At 35.3% G+C, this 21,406-nt stretch overlaps 1 protein-coding gene across 4 annotated transcripts in view; it reads left to right on the top strand.

The window, feature by feature from the left end:
* The window catches only part of CEP170 (centrosomal protein 170kDa), a 75,028-nt gene that overhangs the window by 9,531 nt on the left and 44,091 nt on the right, over window positions 1-21,406 (top strand). For 2 of the 4 annotated variants that reach the window (XM_009079234.1, XM_009079233.1), the window contains exons 3-8: window positions 3,464-3,542; window positions 4,108-4,166; window positions 4,284-4,446; window positions 7,115-7,249; window positions 15,472-15,948; window positions 18,545-18,711. In XM_009079234.1, coding sequence (XP_009077482.1) covers window positions 3,464-3,542; window positions 4,108-4,166; window positions 4,284-4,446; window positions 7,115-7,249; window positions 15,472-15,948; window positions 18,545-18,711 — 1,080 coding nt within the window. Of the gene's footprint in view, window positions 1-3,463; window positions 3,543-4,107; window positions 4,167-4,283; window positions 4,447-7,114; window positions 7,250-15,471; window positions 15,949-18,544; window positions 19,192-21,406 lie in introns of all 4 variants that reach the window. The other 2 variants (XM_009079232.1, XM_009079230.1) reach the window with 2 other exon arrangements.

Raw genomic sequence — 21,406 nt, 5'->3', positions numbered from 1 at the left:
CTTACATGATGTAAAATTTCATTTCTAATAGTCCATCTTGACTCATTCTGGACAGTCCCATTTTCCTTTTATTTTATACATGATGTAGAAATTTCTCTTTTCTGAAGAGAATGTGGGCAGTTGCTAAGACGTAATCTCTTATTTCACCAGCAATTCAACAGAATTCAACTGTCTTTTCTCCTTTAACTTGTGCCTTCAAAAATGTACCAGGAGAATTATTAAGCATCCATGGCCCTGTTGAATAGCGTTTTTCTCAGGAGTATCTACAGGGTAGCAAAGTCCTTTCACACTGATGTTTTTGGGACTGGATTGTGAAAAGCTTAGCAAACTATGAAGGCTTAAAGGCAGTTGACTCTCACTGTTTGAAGAATAAAGCTTTGGAAATCACGTGAATATATCAAGATGTGTATGGAGTGATTTAAAGGAGAAAAAGTATTCCTTATTTACGTAGTAACTAGATTTTTCCAGATAGCTTTGTCTTGCATCCTAAAGCATGTGGTGAGATTTTAAAGCTCCAGTGGCAAAGCAACTAAGACTTGTTTGTTGTGTGCCATCAGTTCAGTCATGAGGATGTCAGTAGGATGCACACTCTGCCTTCAGAGTTCTCTGAGTTGCGTATGCTGTATGCACATGAATGTCAGAACTCTCACCTGGGAGGAAAAATGCATACATACATATATACATACCTGTTGGCTCACTAAAATTCAGGCTGCCTTGGGATGATCTTCACCTGTTTTTTTAGCCTGGACTCTCAAAATGTTAAAGTGGAATAAATATGCATTAAACACTACGCACAGTTTCATGCTTACAAACCTATAAACAGTTGTACCTTTTTATTCTTATTTATTGTGGAAGATATTTTCTATGAAGTAGGTAAGCAATTTTTTAAAATAATGAATGAAAACATAATTTTCCTTTAGAAAAAGAAAATAAAATGGGTGATCTCCTTACTATTTTGGGGAAGGACATTGTTTCTGTCTTTCCAGACGTCATTTAGTACTAGATTTACGTGAGCAACACAGCCATTCAAAGATTCAGATTCTTCACTTACTTAATTATTCAAGTTTTTCTTGTGTGTGTGTGTGTGTCCCTAAGTGCTCATAAAATGGCACATTTGAGCTGTGTTGTTCTTTAGAAACATGTACCTGTTGTCGAATTCTTAAGTTAGAAATAGGATGATCCTGTGGAGTTGTCATATCCTGAGCCCCCCAAAGTGGCACAAACCAATAGTAAATGTGTCTCAGAAAGGCACCTTGGTTATTTAATCTCCTATGTGTAGTACTAACATGTGGTTGTTTCGAAAAGTATAAATGAGCTGGAAATTTTTTTTAACTTAAGGGAAATGTACAGCTGATAAATAATTCATAAAACAATGCACAGTCTTAGATCAGCTAATCCATAAATATTTTATTTAAGTTAAAGCTTCATTTTGTATATTAAAATAAGATGAAGGAAGTAACACCAAAGAACAAGAGACTTTTCACATATACCTGATTATTCATATTTCTTACAAGGAGAATGCTGCATTCTTATAAGCCCAGATGTTACATTCTTTTCAGGTAAAAGAAGAGAAAAGATTTCAAGAAAGCCAGGGGATAATGGGAGAGTAACATAGAGTGTAAATTGTAGCTTCTTAGTGCAGCTTTGAATTGAGCCTTGAGGAATAGTTTAAGGGAAGGTGCTGTGCAGAATTTTTTTGTCAGCTTACACTGTAGATTCTTCGAGGATCTTTATCTCTTAAGTGTCTTAAATATTATGCAGAGTTGCATTTACTGTTTGATCGTGGGGTTTTATGTAGTCCGATCTCTAGTTTGTGTAATTGAGAGCTTAATATTCTATTCTGCTAGACAGAACTTGTCTTCGCCCTTTTATATTTCTCTATCACTGTGTGAACTGATAAGATACTAACGACATACAGTTTTCTATGTAGGTAGGTAATTAATTCAGTTTAAGAAACAATTCACTTTCATGGTGGCGATTCAGCCTAATTTAGAGAGTTCTAAGAGCAGTGGTATGACTTGGGATGAGCAGCAGGGTCATTTTGAGAGCACTCTTTGGGAGATAGCAGGTTCTGGGAGAAGTCTTTACCTGAAGACTTAAAGATCCCCTGCAACGCCAAAAGGGCAAGTTGTTAGAAGAGCACTCTCAGGTCCTGAGGCCCACTCTTACCTTTGTGTGTTGACATCCTTGGTTTCTGATATCTGAAGTCACCACATGCAATTTCAAGTCCTGCTGATGTTAGTAACCTGAGCAGTTTGCTTGATGCTGACAGCCTACCTTCCTAAGGCAGTAAATTGGTCTTTAAAGGTACAAGACAGTTCCAGTGAAGGAATAAACCTGATTTTTATCCCCTGTTCTTATGAGGATTTTTGTTTGTTTTAGAAGTTTATGTAGGTGACTTTCTAGAATTTTGTTTAAGGCTTGAATAATCTTAATTTCCTGCCCTATATATGTTCAGTTAATTTTCTTTTCAACAGAGATTAAATTGTTTTCCAACTCTTCCAAATTATATCTCTAAGATCCATTTTGTCTAGAATGTGTGTTAATTGGCCTTGCTGTCTCTGTAATTAGTCATTCTGTATATCTCAGGTGTTCTCTTGAATTTATATCACCATGGTTTTTCAAATTCCTTGTTAGTTTACACTGCTATGTTTAATCTGGACCTTGAAATGGGAGTGATTTATAATCTCTACTGTCTGTACAGCCAGCCAACATGGCTGGTGAAATTGGGCAAACTTTCAGGTACGTAAGTCCCTCTCCAAATCTCTGAAAGCTTGTTTGATTTCTCCAGCTATGTTTCCAATAGTGATTTCAAGGAGGTGAGGATTACTTTTTGTACAGTACTTGAATTTTCGAAAGGTATGGTCAAGCCTGCGGAATTTGCTCTTTGCTGCTAGCTTTTATAATAAGGTTATTTCTGCTTGCAAGTGTTGTTACACCAACTTTTTCAAGAGTTGTGGTACATTGAATTCTTATCACTGATTTTTGGAGTTACTCAGATGCACTAGCTTTGTCCATGTTTTCTTTAAGTCCTTTGATGATGATTAGAAAAAGCTACCTCAGAACTCTCATATCCAATTCTAAATGCTGTACAAATGTGATGATAAATCAACTCTGACAGGTAATTGGGACTGGAAAAGCAAACTACAAGAAAATAATAAGTGGAGGTGCTAATTTGAGGGAATATCAATCAGCAGTTCTGTAAATATTGCTAACAAGATTAAACTTGCAAGAAACTTTTCAAGGCCGGTGTGGTGTCAGCAACCTGGTTAGCAACTGGTGTTTAACCTTTCTTCTGATGTGTTTTGTGAGGCAGGTGGCAATTTGAGCTTATTGTTCCCCAGTGAATGACAAGTAGAAAATTTGTGGTGCTGGAAACTTTCTTATAGAATTATTTAAGTGATGTCATGGTAGTATTTTAGAGTTTAATGCTATTTCTCTCTGTCCTCATTTATTTCTGTAGACATTTGTGAATGACGTGAGGATCCCAGAACAGACATACATCACTCTGAAGTTAGAAGATAAATTGAGATTTGGATATGATATCCTTGCCTTAAAAATGTACAGTGTTGGCACACACTTTTCTTTTTAAAAGTATGGTTGTGTTAATTGAAGGGCTCTCACTATTACAGAAATTCCTATTTTAGAGAAAATCTTGGGGTGTAGAATACTCTTACCTTGTTCTGGACTATTGAACTTGCACTGCAAGAAACCTCAACTTGAAATTACAGTTTAAAACCTAATGTGTATCTTCTGTGTTGCTAAGAAATATCACTTTTCTTTGAGGCAAATACGCAAATATTTGTATCATATGCAGTTGTATGAGTAGATAAGATTACAAGTAATTACTCAGCAAACTACTGAATAAAAAAAGGTCTTGTATTGTTACAGTATCAAGGTATTCACTCAATGTTCTGTTGAAAGTAGTAAATAATTTCATTGTGCATTTGCTTTGATGAGTATGATAGTGCATGGTGGTCCTAACAGTAGCATATTTGTAAAAGTGTCACCATTCCAGTGGCAGAATAGACTGCATAACTGTTGCTTTTCTGTAAAATCCTCTTGTGAATTCAGAAATGTTTCCATATTTTCCTTATCATTTCCTACATACTAATCTCTTTACTGTTGTCAGAGGAGAGATGAGAGTCCCTGAAGAAGCACTTAAGGTAACAATGTGCTGTTCCTGGATGTTCTTCTGGCATTGTGTAGTTATTAATAACATAGAGGGTTTTTTTCCACTCTTTGAGGGTTTGTGGTTTTTTTCTCTATTTAATGTCATATAGCATGAAAAGTTCACAAGCCAACTCCAGTTATCCCAAAAATCTTCAGAGGCAGAAGGATCGAAGCAAAGCAGCTCCAAAAGTTCAGAGTCCAAGGTAACAGACTCCACAGCTGAAGTGCACCACAAAACTCCAGAAGCACTGAAATCTGAAGAGAAATCAATGGGTAAAGTTCTTTTTATTTTGCTGTAGAAGGACAAAACCTTGGAAAGGATATTTATTTGCTTTGGTAGGATGCTTGTGAAGTTCTGTAGATAGAAAAAATTTCACATATGTGAAATTTTAAGCATACTTTAAGTATAGCAAATGACTTTGGGAATTGAATTTCTGCATTTTTTACAGTTGCATATATACGTTAAGAAAAGTTTTAAAGAGAGATTTAATCAGCATTTATAAGATTTATGCATGTCACTTTCCCAGAATCAGAAACTTGCAGTTGTGGCAGGAAAGTGCAGTTTAACTGAAAATAATCATTCAGTAAGAGTTTGGACTTTTTACCACCACCGTTGTCAAATGCTTGGTTTTGATTGTTTTGTTTTGTGTTCCTTTTTAAATGGGTGGGAGTTTTGTTTGTTTGTTTTGTAGTTTATAGTTTACTAGCATTCATTGTTAGATGCATCGGAAGTGTTCTATTGTGGTTTGAAAAGTCGTAGCTACTGTAGCTTCAGTCTTATTTCTACATCATCTTTCATATTTATAAAATGTGTCATGGTGGCTCTGCTGTGGGTGTCTTAACTTTATGTGGGTTGTACTGGATCCAACTCTGGGGCCCCCAGCATATGAAGGACATGGACCTGTTGGAGAAAGATCAGCATAGGGCTGTAGTACCTCTCCTATAAACACAGGCTGAGAGAAATGAAGTTGTTCAGCCTGGAGGTGACCTTATAGCATCCTTCCAATACCTAAAAGGGGGTTTCTAAAAAAAGAAGGAAAGCAAATTTTACACAGGCAGATAGTTATAAGACAAGGGGAAACAGTTTTAAACTGAAAGAGGAGAGATTTTGATTAGATGTTAGGAAGAAATTCCTTGCTGTGAGGATGGTGAGGCACTGGAACAGGTTGTCTTGGGAAGTTATGAATGCCCTATCCTTTAAAGTGTTCAAGGCCAGGTTGGATGGGGCTAGGAGCAACCTGGTCTAGTGGAATGCGTCCCTGCCCATGGCAGAGGGGCTGGAACTGGATGATCTTTGAGGTCTCTTCCAGCCCAACCTATTCTCTGATATGATGAACTTCAGTGTGAGGCTTGCCAAAATTCAGTGTTCAACTTTAGTAACTTGCTGTGTTAGCTGTTACTACAGTAGACATCCATGGGAATGAGAAAGGGATCAGGTATTGTTGCTTCCTTATTAAGCAGCTATGTCTAGCTTCTTAGATCTATTTTGTTGGCTGATCTCCCATCCTATCAAGGGTACATAAAGCCCATCCATACATCAGTGTTCCTATTCAACATGGCGTTCCAGCAATCAGGTCCTCTTAAATTTTCATAAAGTAGCACAGTGAGGGGGTTTTATCCTCATCTTCTATTTTTTCACTCTTCCAAAAATAACAATCAAAGTTAATGATAGAGTTTTATATTTGCATGCAACTCTGAGAAGCTTTTTGGGGATTGATTCTCTCACTGTTGCTATATATATGCATAGCTGTTTACTATTGCTAATTCAGTGCACAGGCATAGAATCATAGAATGGTTTGGGTTGGAAAAGACCTTGAAGACCATCAAGATGCCATGGGCAGGTTCAACTTTCACCAGACCAAGTTGCTCAAAGCCCCATCCAACCTGTCCTTGAGCGTTTTCAGGGATGGAGCATCCACAAATTCTCTGGGCAACCATTAAGGTTTCTAATCACAATTCAGTAAAGGCATGGTACTAAAGTGTAATACAATTTAAAAAAGGAAGTACTTAGTATCTTAAAATCATATTGAAACTCTTGCATGAGCTGTGAAATGAGCTTTGGGATGCAGTTGTATGAAACATTGAATAGAAATGCTGACATTCATAATAGGTAAATAACAGCTGGATTTGACCAGATGGTGTTATTTTATATAAAGATGTTTAAATTATACTCAGAACATCTGTATGACACTAAAATAGCTAAATTTATGTAGGAGGAAGTATCCAAGAGATTGAGTCAAAACTAATCCAGTCAATTCATCATCAAGGTGGAAATATTAACTATATCAGTGGGGTGTTTTTTCTTATTTAATCTTTATGTTTAAATGTGTTTAATAGTGTGTATACATCTTAAATAGCATTTTTATTTGTACTGTAATTTAGCTAATACCCTGAGAAGAAAAAACAAACAACCTTTAAAAATAGTTGTGCTCAGTAATGTTTTACACACAGGGTAACTTTCAGCACTCTGTAGTAGCTGTCAGCATTTTGGAACCTTGGCAACATTGCAAAATTTGATCAGTTTTTCATGCAGTGAGTTCAGATTTCATTGAAAGGTCAACGTGGATAAGAAAGGGAATCTTCTCACAGAAATAACCATGAACAACTTTTAGGAATGTACTGCTGTGCTGATGACTTCAAACTGAAAGCAGAAATAATGTTTACAGATATACACGGTAACAATAAGAGATGTCAGCTGCCTTTGCATAAACATTTGTGCCAGAAGTTTTGATCAGGTCATTACTAAGCACTTATATTTAGAACCCAGATCAGTTATCCAGCCTCCAAGTTCGTTTTGTGTTTAGGGAAATGCTTGTAACCATTTTGCTTCAGCTTCCAGGGGAAATGATTCAAGAAAATTACTTTCTTCTCATGTTATTTTAACCTAAATGTCAGAACTAAACAGAAAAGTAATTTCCTCTGCTTTGGGCTGATTTTATAGATCTTTCTGCCATGCCTCGTGGGACACCTTTGTATGGACAGCCAGCCTGGTGGGGTGACGATGAAACTGATGAAAAAAGTGGTTGTAAGCCAGATGTAAAACATGAAGAAAAAATGCATGAGCCAGGAGCTTCAGGTAAGTCTGTAATCGTGTTTATGTGGGGGTTTTTTGATCCTTACTGAAGGGCATATATTCTTAACTAGGGAACTAAACAGATAGTAATGTCTGGAAATTTCATAGACAGTTTGATTAGATGAAACCCTATTAAAATTAAGTTAGTTTAAAAAAAATATTTTTGTGACAAAGTATGCATTTCCAGAGACCAATTTCACATATAATGTGTCAGTTTCCTATCAGTAAGTATAACAAACAGTATTACCTGAACCACTATGACTTATTTATCAGTTTAGTCCGTACCTGTCATTTTATATGCATAGGGATATTTTATCAAAATAGTATCTGAAAACGAATGGTGCTGGTTTATATTTGTGTTTGACTTTTAGCTATATAAGGTGATACATGCTAATATTCTCTTCAGTAATTCAGTAATACTGCACTACTGGGAATTGCATTTCATAGTTCTTGCAGTTAAGATTGGTGTAGTCTAAAGTGAAACTGGTAATGTTCATTTCCCCATAACACAGACTTCTTTATTAGTTAGCTTGTCTAGCCACAGTATGCACTGCCAAAACTTCAACCTCAGTGCCTATAATTAGGCTTTTATAGCTATGTCAGGCATATAAATAAAGTGACTGCTATTCTGTTAAAGAGAATAACCTTAAAACTACTGAAGTTAGGACAAAATTCAACCATGTTTGCTTAGCTCTTTAGACAAGCATATAAGGTCCAACTGTTTGAAGTTTGCAGTTTTTCAGAGTACTTTAATTAAGGTGGGAGTTTCTCTCTTCCTGTCATAGTAGATGCCTTGGTTATCATGAATTACATTTTACAAGGATTGGAGTAGAGTCTAAAACCACGTAAAATCAAACTGAAGGAACATTTCAACGTAATGAATTCAAAGTCTTTGGAATTAACTATTTGTTGTAGCCTTTAATGACCTCTGTCATATTACTCTAAAGTTATAACCACACAGACAGTAAAGTAAGTTCCTCAAGATTTAGACTAGTAGAAAGAAACCAGATGAACACATTTAAATTAGTGGCAATTTTTTTGCAACTTAAACAACTTTGTTGCATATAAAAGAACTGTATTGTAATGCAGTACTGCAGTACAGTTATAGAACATTTTCTTCTTTGGTTGTCTTTTGGGTGAAAAACATCTCTACTGTACACACCATGAGTAGAGTATGCTGTTGTGTGCCCTTGTGGGGGCTTTTTAACTACAGGTTTAATATCCTGCATTAATAATTTATAACTTTGCAGGGCTAATCTTGTCTAGAAATGTGTTCTTCAAACACTTCTGAGCATTCTTCAGGAATAGAAATTTTATTCCTAATGACACTAATAATGAGAGACAATGACTGTTAGTTGTTTTTCCACTTGCATTTTTCTCAACAAAAAGGAAAAGTGTTTATGCCATTATTTAAAAAGGATTTAGTCCTTGCCTTTGAGTCATGTCATTGATAGAATTGCTAGCCATATAGTTTTCCTGGCTTTCCAGATATCAGAAAGCATCGACTCTTGGCGATGAAACCTGTGACTGAATCTTGCTGTATATGTCAAAACAGGGATGGTAAAGTCTCTAATATCTGTGGGTTTAGTGCTTAGATGCCAATCTCTTTAGCAAAGTAATATAACAAAAGTAAGAATTCATCAGGCTGTTCATACTCATGTGTATCTGTCTGCATTGTTTTAATTTAACAAAAGTGCATATTGTTTGCCCTCATTAAATATAGGATTATTAAAAAGTAATATGCCAAAGTCTGTGATTTTCATGCGTTGCCATGCCACTAACAAGTTATGACACAAGATTCCATCTCCTGTTTAGTAGTGTGCCTATTCTTACTTTTTAAGGATTTTAAATTGCTTTTTCAGAAGCAATATTGCATCAAATGGTTTACATGCTCTTATACTTGTTTTATCAAGAGATTTTTCAGCAAGTGATCACTGTTCTATCTTAGTTTCAAGAAAAATGAGATTCCAACTTCCTCTCAAACTAATCACAGAGATGCCATCTGTTTCAGCAGTAGACAAAAATAAGTTTGTTCTGGACAGAACTTCAGTAATGGGAATATTTTTTACATAATTTTCCTTAGTGAAGTCATTGTAAGGTAAATGCTGAATAGAGAAAATGGATTCATATTTTCTAAAGTATTTAAATTTGTTTCTCTGTTTTCCATATATATGCACTAGCAAAAAATGAAATCTGGGCCCAAAGCCTTCTTGGCAAATACAACATTGCTTTTTTGATTTGTTTTAAAAATTACAAATCCCTTTTATCTATGTTGTTGTTTAATCATTATTTTATCTTCTATGAATAGTATTGATCTAAATAGAGTGTAGGAATAGCTTTTGTTTCCTCAAATCGAAAGGCTCATAAATTTTCAAGAATAGAATTCAGTTTGAATAAGCACATACTAAACAAAGGCTTTTGTGAAATCATATAGGAAGATATGGCTGTGAAAAATCCAAGACCTGATATTTTTGCAGAGCCATTTAATTTGGGATGATGTAGAACTAAAATCCCTTGTATAGACAAATTATTTATTTATCTTGATCACTTCATCTCTGAATAGACATTAGTTGTATGTCCTACTAGTCTGTTTTTTACTGTTGTGGGTATTTTTCAGTAATGTTGGCAGAGAGTCTGAGAAGACAAACCAGATAAGAGTTGACATTTGCTTCTAGGGACACAGTTCATCAGTCTCAGAACATTATGTGTGTGTAGCAGCATGCAAAAGATACTCTGAATGTTTTCATGCAATTATGAAATGAAGTCATAAGCTTTTGGGGCCTCTTTGGCCCACAATTACATTCCATGAAAACATTAATGTATTTTCAACAAGTTAGTATGTTTTTTCTTCATCCACTTAGGATTTATAACAGAGATTAATATAATGATAGGAAGTCAGTATAAAGAAACTTCACAAGACTGTCACGTTTGGATATTTTTAAAATATAAGTGAATTTTAATGAAAAATGTTCAAGATTGATGCAGTTAATTATTCTTTTGTGGGTTAAATGATTTCAAGTGTTTAAAACACTGATTTGTACATGCTTCTTAATGTAACCTACCTAGGAGTAAGTACATTACAGGTGAATTCTTTAACTCAAATCAATAAAGTCTGATAGCATTTTAACAAATTATTCCTATTAATAATCTGCATCATGCTTTAATGTCTTATTACATAATTATTTACCAAATAGAAAAGAAGGCATGAATTCTAAGAGGTGAGGCAAGGTTTAATGAGTAGATTGAAGTGGGAGACTTGTTTCTGCTAAGCTAATTATAGACAATTACTCTTTACAATCTCAAGTTAATAAGATTATTGCAGTGTTACTATATGTCTAATCACAACATAAACTCACTAATGAAAATTACTTGCTAACAGGACTGAATAGCCTGGAAAACTTTAGAAAGAGGAAGCCTTTCTGTGTTTTTCAAACATGCACATTGTTCTGGTTTAATGATCCACAGATCTGCTGGTCCATATTAAAATGAAGAGTTGTGTGTACACCTATGGCGTGACTTTTTGTATGCTGCAGCTGTTAAATGTCCATGTTATTGGCAAGCTTATTGGGTGTGTAATTATTATTATTATTGCCATGTGTTACACTCTCACTTCCTGGAAAAAGCAAAATCTGCATTCTCTGCTGATCTCAGGAGTAGTTGTAGAATTTTACCTCTTTAATGTCTTCACCAGAAGTCTAAGAAAAGACAGAAATAAGTTTTTAGCCAGACTTTCAGAATCTGAAGTAATTTTTTCCATTTGGTGTGACGTACTTTTTAATTCCAGCATTGCTTAGCAGTATGTCAGATTAAACATCCTTTGCAGTTAAGAAACAGTGTCATGTCAAGGTGAAGCAGGCTGACAGCTGTTTTAGAAATACCACCGTAATCCATGTGTGTGTAGGAGATTGCACGCACTGTAAGTGTGATGCCTAATCACTAGTATTAACAGTAAAGTTCCTAGAAGTTTGTTCTAGACTTTTGCTGGATTTTGATGTGGAATACGTGCAATTGGTGCATATGTAAGACTTGCTTTACAAAGCTCTAGCAGGAAATGTGCACGGTATGTGATGTGGAGCTTACTTTATAGAGCTATGACTGCAATATGTTTAAGTAAGATTAGTTTTGCCCTTTTTTGTCACTTTAGCTCCTTTAAAGCATGTAGTCGAGTGATCTGTTGTGAGAGATGGGGATTTATATACAATGCTGTTTATGTATTTTCGTTTTGACAGTGTAATTGTGATATTTTTCATAAGACGGGTTATGACAACATTAAAACCAAAGATTTTATTTGATACTAGGTGGATCATTATATGTGTTTTTGTAAAGCAAAAATTCCTACTTCTTACTTTCCCATTACCTTGCGTACAAGGTAAGTGGTAAATAAAAGTAGGAATATGAAGAGAAAGAGAAAGGAAAAGGGAAACTGTGTTAAGCATTTGAAAGCACTAACTTTTTTCAGTATCATTGCACAGTACCAAATTTAAAGCCTACGTAATACTTTGAGGTATTGTGTAAATTGATATTTTGACTGCTTCTTACACCTACTGCAAATAAATACATTGCTCCAGGTTTACAGACATGTTTTTCAAGAAGTGCTTTGTGAATTCCATATCATTTTCTAATACAAGGTTTATTATTAAAATTGTATTTTTAAGGCAGAAATAATGAGCAGTTCTAAAAATCTAAAGACGGGGCAAAATGTTTTCTGAGGTTTCATCCTGCCTTTGCTGATGGTAATGTATTCATATACACAGGCAGTTTCTTGCATATCTGATAGTTTATGTTGAATAGCATAGACACTTATGATATTTCTTGTCCAGGTTGGCAAGTAAAATTTAAAGATTCTGATGATTTCTGTGTGTAACTTGAGAAATAAGACTTTAAACCCCCCCAAAAGTCCTAGAAAGTGTAATCAATTCTGCTAGTGTTACAAAGTGAATGTTGCTTTTCTGCTGGTCCTCCCTGAGTTTAATCTAGTAGAGAGTCTTTCTGAATCTCCCTCTTGTTAAACGTGTGATTTCTCAACTACTACATAGTTTCCCTCCTAGCCTCTCCTGGAGTCACTGTTTCATTAATAGTCTCGCTACACTTGTGTAGCAGCTACCAATTACTGCTTCCTTACTTGCCTTGTAGAAAGTGTTCTACAGTTGTCTTTTGTAGCTCTAGACCTTTGTAGACTGAGAGCTCCCTTGTAACAGGTATCCTGCTGCTTTTTCTGCCCTTTTCCTTTCACTGGTCCCTGAAGAGATTGCAGTTCACAACCCACCCGTCCCCTCTTTTTTCCCAAACACACTTTCAATTCTATGCAATTGCCTTTTTGCTATACAGATACTATGCTTGTTCTGTTTCAAAAATTATGGAGCTGTGATGACCTCTATCTTCAGTATTTGCTTAAGGGCTTTCTCTTAAAGCTGTCTGTATTTAGTCTGATATATAATTTCCTTCATCTTGGCAGATAACATTTTATAATAGGATTGCAAAGGTAAGGCTGTTTTATAGATCACTCTTTGTAACATTTAGAAATCTGTAAGGACTTGCATTTAGAATCTGGGTGAAAAGTCCTGAAGGGTGGTTCAGATAAGGATATATATTAAATTTTTGTTTCTTCATTGTTTATAATTCCTTATTCTAATCAATTCTGATTTATTGAACTCCTCTAAAAATTCAAGTACTTCATACTGAAAAAAAATTAAGTAATTAAAATTAACTTATATTTCAGATGTTTTTCATTTTATAAGTTCTAAACATTCTTTTAGTTTAGAAAAAATTATAGTTTAGTTGTAGTTCAGTTTCTCGCTTGTTTTGATTAAACTCTGTCATAATTTAGATTCAAACTATATTGTAGCATCTGTTTAATCAAAAATATTGGAATCAAATACTGTGCTTATCATTACAGTATAACCAGTTGATTTCACATGTTAAATTTGGCGCAGCCAAGTTTCACATGGAACATTTTTTAATGAAGTTGTTCATCAGTGCTGACAAACCAGTGTTACAGATCCTCCCATCGCCATACATCTGACAAAGCTTGGCTACAATCTCACTGTTTTCAAAAGATGGCAATGAATCAACTATTTTCATATTTAATGAAAAATACTGTTTCTTTTGTGGCCGGTGGATTGCTCCTGCATTGCCCAAAAGTAGAAATATTTCTCAAAACACACTTTATTAGCTGGTTATCTTTTGAAGGACCAGTGAATACCATGTCTTGTGGAATTATTGGTTACAAGAATTGCATAAAATTATAGACTTGAAGCTCTGAGTAGAACAACAGGGGGGCAAAAAAGAGGGGCAATAAGTTGAGCAACTGATGGATTACTTACCTGCTTGGTGAGAGTGTTTTGTATTGTAAGGATCCAGGCTCTAGATTTGATCCTATTAGAGCTTGATCCATTCCAGCTTGTTAGCTAGATGAAACAAACAGAGTGATTGTAGTTTACCTGAAATCTAGGAGCTACAAAGTGTGATTTTTATTTCTGCACTTTTGCTGTCTAAACATAGAAGCTTTTTTAATCAATAAAGTAGATTAATTCTATTTTGTGTGTCTGCTGGCATAATTGTTTTCAGGAAGGGGACTAAAAAGGCATTCTGTTTTCCAGGGAGGGGAGTAGTGAGGTGCTGTTGTACTACCTGAAAATTACCCCACACAGATGAGGTAGCTGAAAAGTATTAGCCTAGGGGATTCTTAGCATGCAACAGCACAGTAGAAAAAACATTGTCAGAATTCTGAACATGTTTTGTGTTTGCAACAGCTACTATCAGAAAAAATAAAACTAGCTGTGTTACCTGCATTAGAGTTATTTTATCCAGTTGGTATCTGAACATGGCAATAATAAAGAACATGTACTATTTTTGTTTTCACTCCATAACACACTTCTTTTTCTAACTTTTCCCGCTATTATTCTTTCCCTGAAATAGTTAATTTCTCTGTATCAAATTACCATAGTTTTTTTTTTTAAAACATTTCTCACGTGTTCCTAAATGTTCACAAGAAGCATGTGTTTGTGCAGAGCAGCATAGGTGCATTATGCTGTCCTGCATCCTTTGCCCCTTAAACTCCTGACTTCAGTATAAATGTTTCTACTGCTACCTAATTGCATAATAGTTTCATACACAAATATTGACTTTCTCAGCTGATGTTGTGTAGCTATTTTTAGTGCCAGAAATTTATTAATTACAGTCTTATTTCTTTATCTGGCAACCTAAAATGATTTCTTAAACATCTTAATGTGGTTCATGATAAATCACATAGGAACTATTCAGAATTCTTTTGCTGGAATCTAACTTACCATTGCTGCTGACATCTCAAGCTTCTCTTGCTTTTAGCATGTCTCTACACCAGATATTTTGGCTGGCTTACTAGTTCATGAAATACTATGAGAAGGTTTGTTTTCTTAAAGACATATTGGTTGCTTTGCTGCAACCACAAGACGCTTTAACCTTCATTCAGGCTGTATAGTGGAACTTGCAATTACCACCCTGTGCTTTTTCCACATTCTGCTTTCTTTATCCAGTGACAGCATGGTTTGGTAACATTCTGCATGCTTCCAGCTATTGTTACTTTTTCTGTGCATCTACAAGTTATGGAAACAAGTGAAATAAGAGCAGCTGGCTGTAGGATTTAGCTCAATTCTTTGGGTTTATCTTTTGTAAACAAAGTGTTTGAATTCTGAAACACTTTCCAGTTCTTACCATTGTTAAACTTTTCAAGCCAGAAGTAATGTTTATGTTGTATTAAGATGCAAATTGTTTTCCTGAAGAATCTTGCCAAACAAAATTGCACTAACTATCCAGTGCAGGAGATGGAAGCTAGATCAGTTGCACTAGTTTTGGGGGTATCTTGATTTGATGGTTTTTCCAGTAGACTAGAATTAGGATAATGATCATCTCAGCTATTTCCCTGACGTGATTTTACCTGTTTTCCATGCTCTAATAGCTCATCTGACCTTTACGTCTTCTAAAAATATTTGGAATGCACTTTGATAAATTCTAAGTGAGCTTTTTGCCACACTCCTTACAGCTGAAGCTTGAACCATCTTTTCATTAATACTTTTTATATTTAATTCTGGAACTATGTTTCCAGAATTACATTGCTCAGTCTTCTCCACAATCTTACTGTTTATTCCAGAAATCACTCAAGTGGCCTTTACAGGAGTTCATAAACTTCTTGAAGAACCTGCAGTTCCCAAGTATTGTCAAATCTATTTTTTTGTTTTTCTTGATAGGATGCAGCACAGATCTCAAGCAAGCTGAGGAGCAATCTGCATCTGCAAATGAAGAACTTTATCCTTTCTGTAGGGAGCCAAGTTATTTTGAAATCCCTACAAAAGAATTCCAGCAAGCTTCACAGGTAGCAGAGAGCACTATTCATGAAATTCCAACAAAAGACACCCAAAACTCCCATGCAGCAGCTTCGGGGCATGCTTCCTTTACCATTGAATTTGATGACAACACTCCAGGAAAAGTAAAGATCAAAGATCACGTGACAAAATTCACATCAGAACAGCGTCACAAGTCAAAAAAGCCTTCGTCCTCTGGTGGTCAGGACCTGCCTGGGCTTCAAACGGTGATGATGGCTGCAGAGAGCAAAGTAGCAGATTGGCTAGCACAGAACAATCCTCCTAGAATGATATGGGAACCAACAGAGGAGGATTCCAAAAGCATTAAGAGTGATGTTCCAGTGTACTTGAAGAGACTGAAAGGTAAACTGAATAATTCCAGCTATGCTTACTTGTGAAAGCAATGATTCCTCATCAGCATCCAGGGAGAGGATCCCTGAGCCCTTGTGGAGTTCAGCTGAAAGCCCAGATACTCCACATGTGCGCAAGGATCCGGGCCGGGAATTTTTATTGCAGTATTAAGTCTGAAAAAGAGGATAAGAAACCAAATGCTAAATCCTCTTGCAATAAACATACTAATTGGAGATGTGCTAGTACAGCTGAAAACATCAAGTATTTAAAACATTGATCTTGAAAGGGAAAAGGAAAAAACCCAAAACTTACTTAAATTTTATATATTTCACTTTTTCCTATGCATTACTCTAAAAAGCTGAATTGCTTTTTAGAATCAAAGCTCTGAAGTTCAATTTATGCTTTTAGCAACTCTTTCAACAGCATATGTTCTGTGAATATTCATGTGCTCTTAGAAAATAATTTATGGCAAAGAATACATTGTATAGTTAGTCTGCTTAAATGGATCATGTTTGGTGGAGTCAAATTGGAGTCAGGAATCAGAAATAAACTAGGAGCTTCAATTTTTATGCTAAGCTTGCGGAATACTGTATTTATAAGAGTTCTGATGTTGATTGGAGTTCCAGGTGATTATACATCTTCATTTACTGCAGTGACAGTTCAAATAAAATTAAATCGAATGTTAAACCTGCTAAATGTACTTTCTTTCGAGTGCACGTAACAGAATAGAGAAGAAAGTAGTTTTGATGTTCAGGTGAAGATTCCAGTACCTTTCTAACTTTCAGAATTAAAACTTCTGAAGAACTTTTTCAAGTCTTTCTGTTTTCAATTTCAGTGGGTTAACCCTGCAATTCCCATTTTCCTTAACTTTGCAACATTGTGTAGGTCTTAAACCAGCTGGGAGTGGGTACAACATACTTTGTCTTGCTGATCAGAGGTCTGATTTTCTGAGGCTGACTTTTTCAAACTAAGCTAAGAATAAAATGCTGAAAACAGAATTACATTAAGATGCTAACATTGAGATAATAGTATATTGTTTCTTCTAGAGTATGTCACGGAACATTCTTTGGTCTTCATGGTACTGTATTGTATTCATGAACATTCTTTAAAATATTAGCCATGACACTTAGACAAATAGGAAGGGGCTTTGTGTTTAAGCCTTTTCCTGGCAGAAACTTCTCAAAGTCTGATTAATTTTCATCTGAAAGAGGTGTAAGTTATGGGGTGCATATGGCCATAATAAATATTCTAATTTTGTGATCTTCTATGAGCTGCTTGTATTCTCACTCACTACTTGTACTTTTAGTTAGAGAATATACCTATCTAGCTGCTTTGAAAGTTGGACTTTTTTAAAAGTATCAAACTTACTGGTTTTTTCTCCTCAGCTTTTTCTTGAAATATTCTGTGCTGATGTCCCACCACTAAAATTATGTCATATGACTTTCACTGTGCTGTTGATATTTGTTTATGATTATTTGGAAGTACATGAACCATCACATCATTTTTGTAGACACGGTTCAATTAAGTAGAAAACAGGAATGTAAGTTGGGATTTCAGCTGTGTTTTCAGGGCTGTTAATCTGATAAGTAAGATTAGCTGCTATGTATTTACTATTTAACCAAATCATAGCTGCACGTCTCTCCCAAGTGAGAAAAACTGTAAAAAAATTTATCCTCTTGAGAATAAAAAAAAATATAGAAATTGTACATTCTATATATACACATGAGTAAGACTTGATCCAAAAGACTTCAAGGAAGTTGAAACTGCTCCTTCCCAGGAACTGAGCTAAACCTTTGGAGCACAGACACTTTCATTGTACATGAACTTGCCCTGTGTTACATGTGACTTATTCTAGCTAACTATCTGGCCTTCCATGCCTCTTCAGCTCTCACTGCAGAGTATACTTACAGGCATATATATGATTTATTAAATACATAATCCTTATTCATAGATCTCAGAGTAGGTTGTGGAATGAATAAGTAATGACAGCCATTTTATATGCATACATCAGATGCTGAGCAGGGTGAATGATGGAAAAATTCATTGTTCTTCTTGGAAAGAGGGATAAAGAAATCCAATTTTCAATAGACATTTTTCATGATTTCTGTTGTAAATGTGGGATGAATCCAACAGTATGAACTGGGTCTCTAAATGAGGTTTTTTTCCACTACCAGAAGGACTGTTTTAAGGTTTTCTTTTTCCTCTTAACCCTGCCTAGAATGTGTCAGTAATCTTGTAATCAACTGACTGTGTAACAGAATCAGTATAATTCAGAAACATACTATTACACAGCTGGTAAAATACTTTTTTGTACATCACTAATAAGTATTCACAGATGAGAACATTGGTGAAAAGGGTAATTCAAATGCACTGCTGTTACTGATCCACTTCTAAAGTGTTTCATTGTTTGACCTGTAGCAAGTTGATTGCATTTCCAGGAACTGTACAAAATTTGCAGAGCCAGGTACTGAAAGCTGTCAGAGTCTAAAGAGAAAATCCAATTTGAAATTATTTCTTTTCTAGTTTGCCACTTGGGGTTTTTTATATATGTTGGGTTGGGGTCTGTCTTTGTTTCATTGTGCTTTATATTCTTTTGCTTTGCTCGTAGGGAATAAGCACGATGATGGTACACAAAGTGACTCAGAAAACATTGGTGCACACCGGCATTACAGTAAACGGGCAGCACTTGAAGAACACTTAAGGCATCATCATACAGAGCAGAAAAAGTCACACCAGAAAGTCTATTCCACAGAAAAGCAGCAAGAGCAAGCCGGTGTGAGTCAGACTGCCTTTATGATTGAGTTTTTTGATGAAGACCATCCTCGAAAGAGACGTTCTTACTCTTTTTCTCAGAATGTAGGAGCTCTGTGCCCAGAATCTCCATCTCCAACACCTCAGGCACGAGCTGAAAGAGCGAAACCTACATCAGGAGAGAAAGCAGTCCCTTCATCTGTGCAAGCTAGCTCATCTCATCACAGAGCCGTATATGGTGTCCACGCCAAACTTCTCAAACAAAAATCAGAAGAACCCTCTGCTGCATTACCTGCCTTACAAGCTGCATTGTTAAGGAGTTCGGGAAGCCTTGGCCATAGGCCTAATCAGAACCAGGAGATGGACAAAAAGTTGAAAAGCCAACATATTTCTGCTGCTACCGAAAAGGACAATGAAGATGACCAGAGTGACAAAGGTACTTACACTATTGAGTTGGAAAATCCCAATTCTGAAGAAATGGAAGCCCGTAAAATGATTGACAAGGTGAGAATCCTAAAGCGTATACTGATGCTAAAGTGTTACGTGATCTGTGGGCAGCAGTCTACCACTTCAGTTCTGCTTATTAAAGCTGCTGCGACAACACAGGTTTTTAAGCCAATGTATAATGGTAAAATATAAAATGTCCTAAGACCAGCAGCAGGCATTTGGCTAAAAATTATTCCTGTTTGACACTGCTGTTCTCTTAGTTTGGTAGTTTTAATGTCTTTTCAAAAGATTTAAGTACTGTAAGAATACTAGGCAACAAAAATAATTTAACTGGTAGGTTTGTAGCAGTTGTTAGATTTGCATTTGTATGTCTCCATGGAAATACTCACCTGTTCTTAGAAGCCCTGTAGTCTCTATAGTCTTTAGTATATAAATTGGTTCCATCCGAATGTTCAAACAAATATAGCTTGTAAATGTTTTCTATACTTAGTAAAAAAATATATTCAGTAATAGTAACTTAAGTTTCAGTGCCCATTATAAAGAGTAAGTATAAAAGTGCTTTCATTTTCCAAAAGTGTTTATATGATAGCAATGTAAATTTCCTAGTTTGCTTGTTGGTAACAATAGATGTATAAATAGCAATAGAAATCATATTTGCAGTTAAATAACTGTATTAAATAACTGCAGATAACTTTCTTTGAATTCAACAGGAACATATGGCTTGGAGAAGCTACGTTTAATCATTTGCCTTAACATGACTCTTGAAATGGATTTTTTTCCAGTTTTGTTGTACTTTCATAGATAATCCATTGTGGTACAATGTCTGCATGTACCAGTTTTTTTGCTAATTTAACAGGAAATTCATCACTCGTTACAGAATTACCTAGGGATTCATTTTGCATGCCTAAAACGTTTTCAGAACTTAACAAATACATGAATTCATGTAGAATTTTGGCTAATGTTGAAAATTACTTTTTGAAAGACAAGCTAGCGTCACTGGTTTGATTTAGTAGAAGAATTTTGACATAGTAGGGAAGTGGAAAATTTTACTATAGATGGTTTTACTTTATGAAAGGTATTTACAGAGTATTTGGGGGGAATTAAAAAGATACTGCCTTCAATAAAATAATAAAAATAATGAAAGGGAAACTTTTTACTTCTTTGAGTCAGTATTGAAAGAACAAGTAGAACTAAAAGTATTCCAAATGAAGCAAATGAATATTAAAGAACCTCATTGCTTTGATACAATTTCTGCATAATTTTTAAGTTATATATCTTCAATTAGATTGCATCAGAAAGGCTTGTAAGTCTGGTTTTAGCTAAGTATAGGAGTGCCTATATATACAAGGCTTATTTGGAAATAGACAATTTATGTGCTTTAGAAAAATGTTAATGCTGTCTAATGTTTAGTAAGGTTTCAAATTATTTGTGGTCTTCAGTATCTGTTCAGGATATCTCCAGTCAGTTTTTTGTTTGAAACAAATCTCCCCTGTTACGGGAGAGATTCAGGAACAGGAGGTTTGTGAGTGTAAGCATTAGGGATGATAGTAAAGTATTGGTTGTATAAAAAGCTTTTGGATATCATAAATGCTCCTTACTGCTAACTTAACAAGTGTCACCACTAGAAATTAAAGTTTTACTATGAAGTAAAGCAGGTATGTTTTTTCTTCAAGGTCTTTTTAATCTTTTCACTTAGTATCTGTACTGAAGTGTTATGAATACTGTATTTTACACCTGGTTCAAAGAGTCCTGCTATGCAGTTCTTCCTTGATCTGTTAATATGAAAGCAGTATGATGTTATTTTTATGAAGTGCAGAAAAACAGCCAATGAAGAAAATCAAAACCAAATGGAATCCAAACTTTCTTCCTCCAGCTGAGCTCAGTTTTGCTTCTCTTCTGTTTTAAATTGCTAATACTTTGGATACTCTTACTTTGCCAGAGGTGAGTAAGTGAAGTATAAGACAAGAACTTCTGTTAGCCTGTTGACTCCTGTCCTTCTTTATTGAGGATTTAAGAGAATTATTGGTATACATTTTATCAATAATTCCAGTATAATCACCCTTTTGTTGTTGTCAAGTCAGTCCTTTTTCTGAGCAGTTACCATGTCTGGTCAATTGAGTCAATTTAAGAGTGTATGTTGGGTCAAAAGTTGGATTGAAATTCGAGAGTTTGGTTTGCTAAGATTGGGGTGAAAATGCACTACAAATAGCAAAGATCACTTTCTAAAACCTTTGCACAAATAAAGCAGTCTTGTCAGTAGGAAATTACATTA

This window comes from Acanthisitta chloris, unplaced genomic scaffold (genome assembly GCF_000695815.1).
Source record: "Acanthisitta chloris isolate BGI_N310 unplaced genomic scaffold, ASM69581v1 scaffold5567, whole genome shotgun sequence".
NCBI classification, from domain to species: Eukaryota; Metazoa; Chordata; class Aves; order Passeriformes; family Acanthisittidae; genus Acanthisitta; species Acanthisitta chloris.
This window is presented reverse-complemented; position numbering and strand designations above follow the sequence as displayed.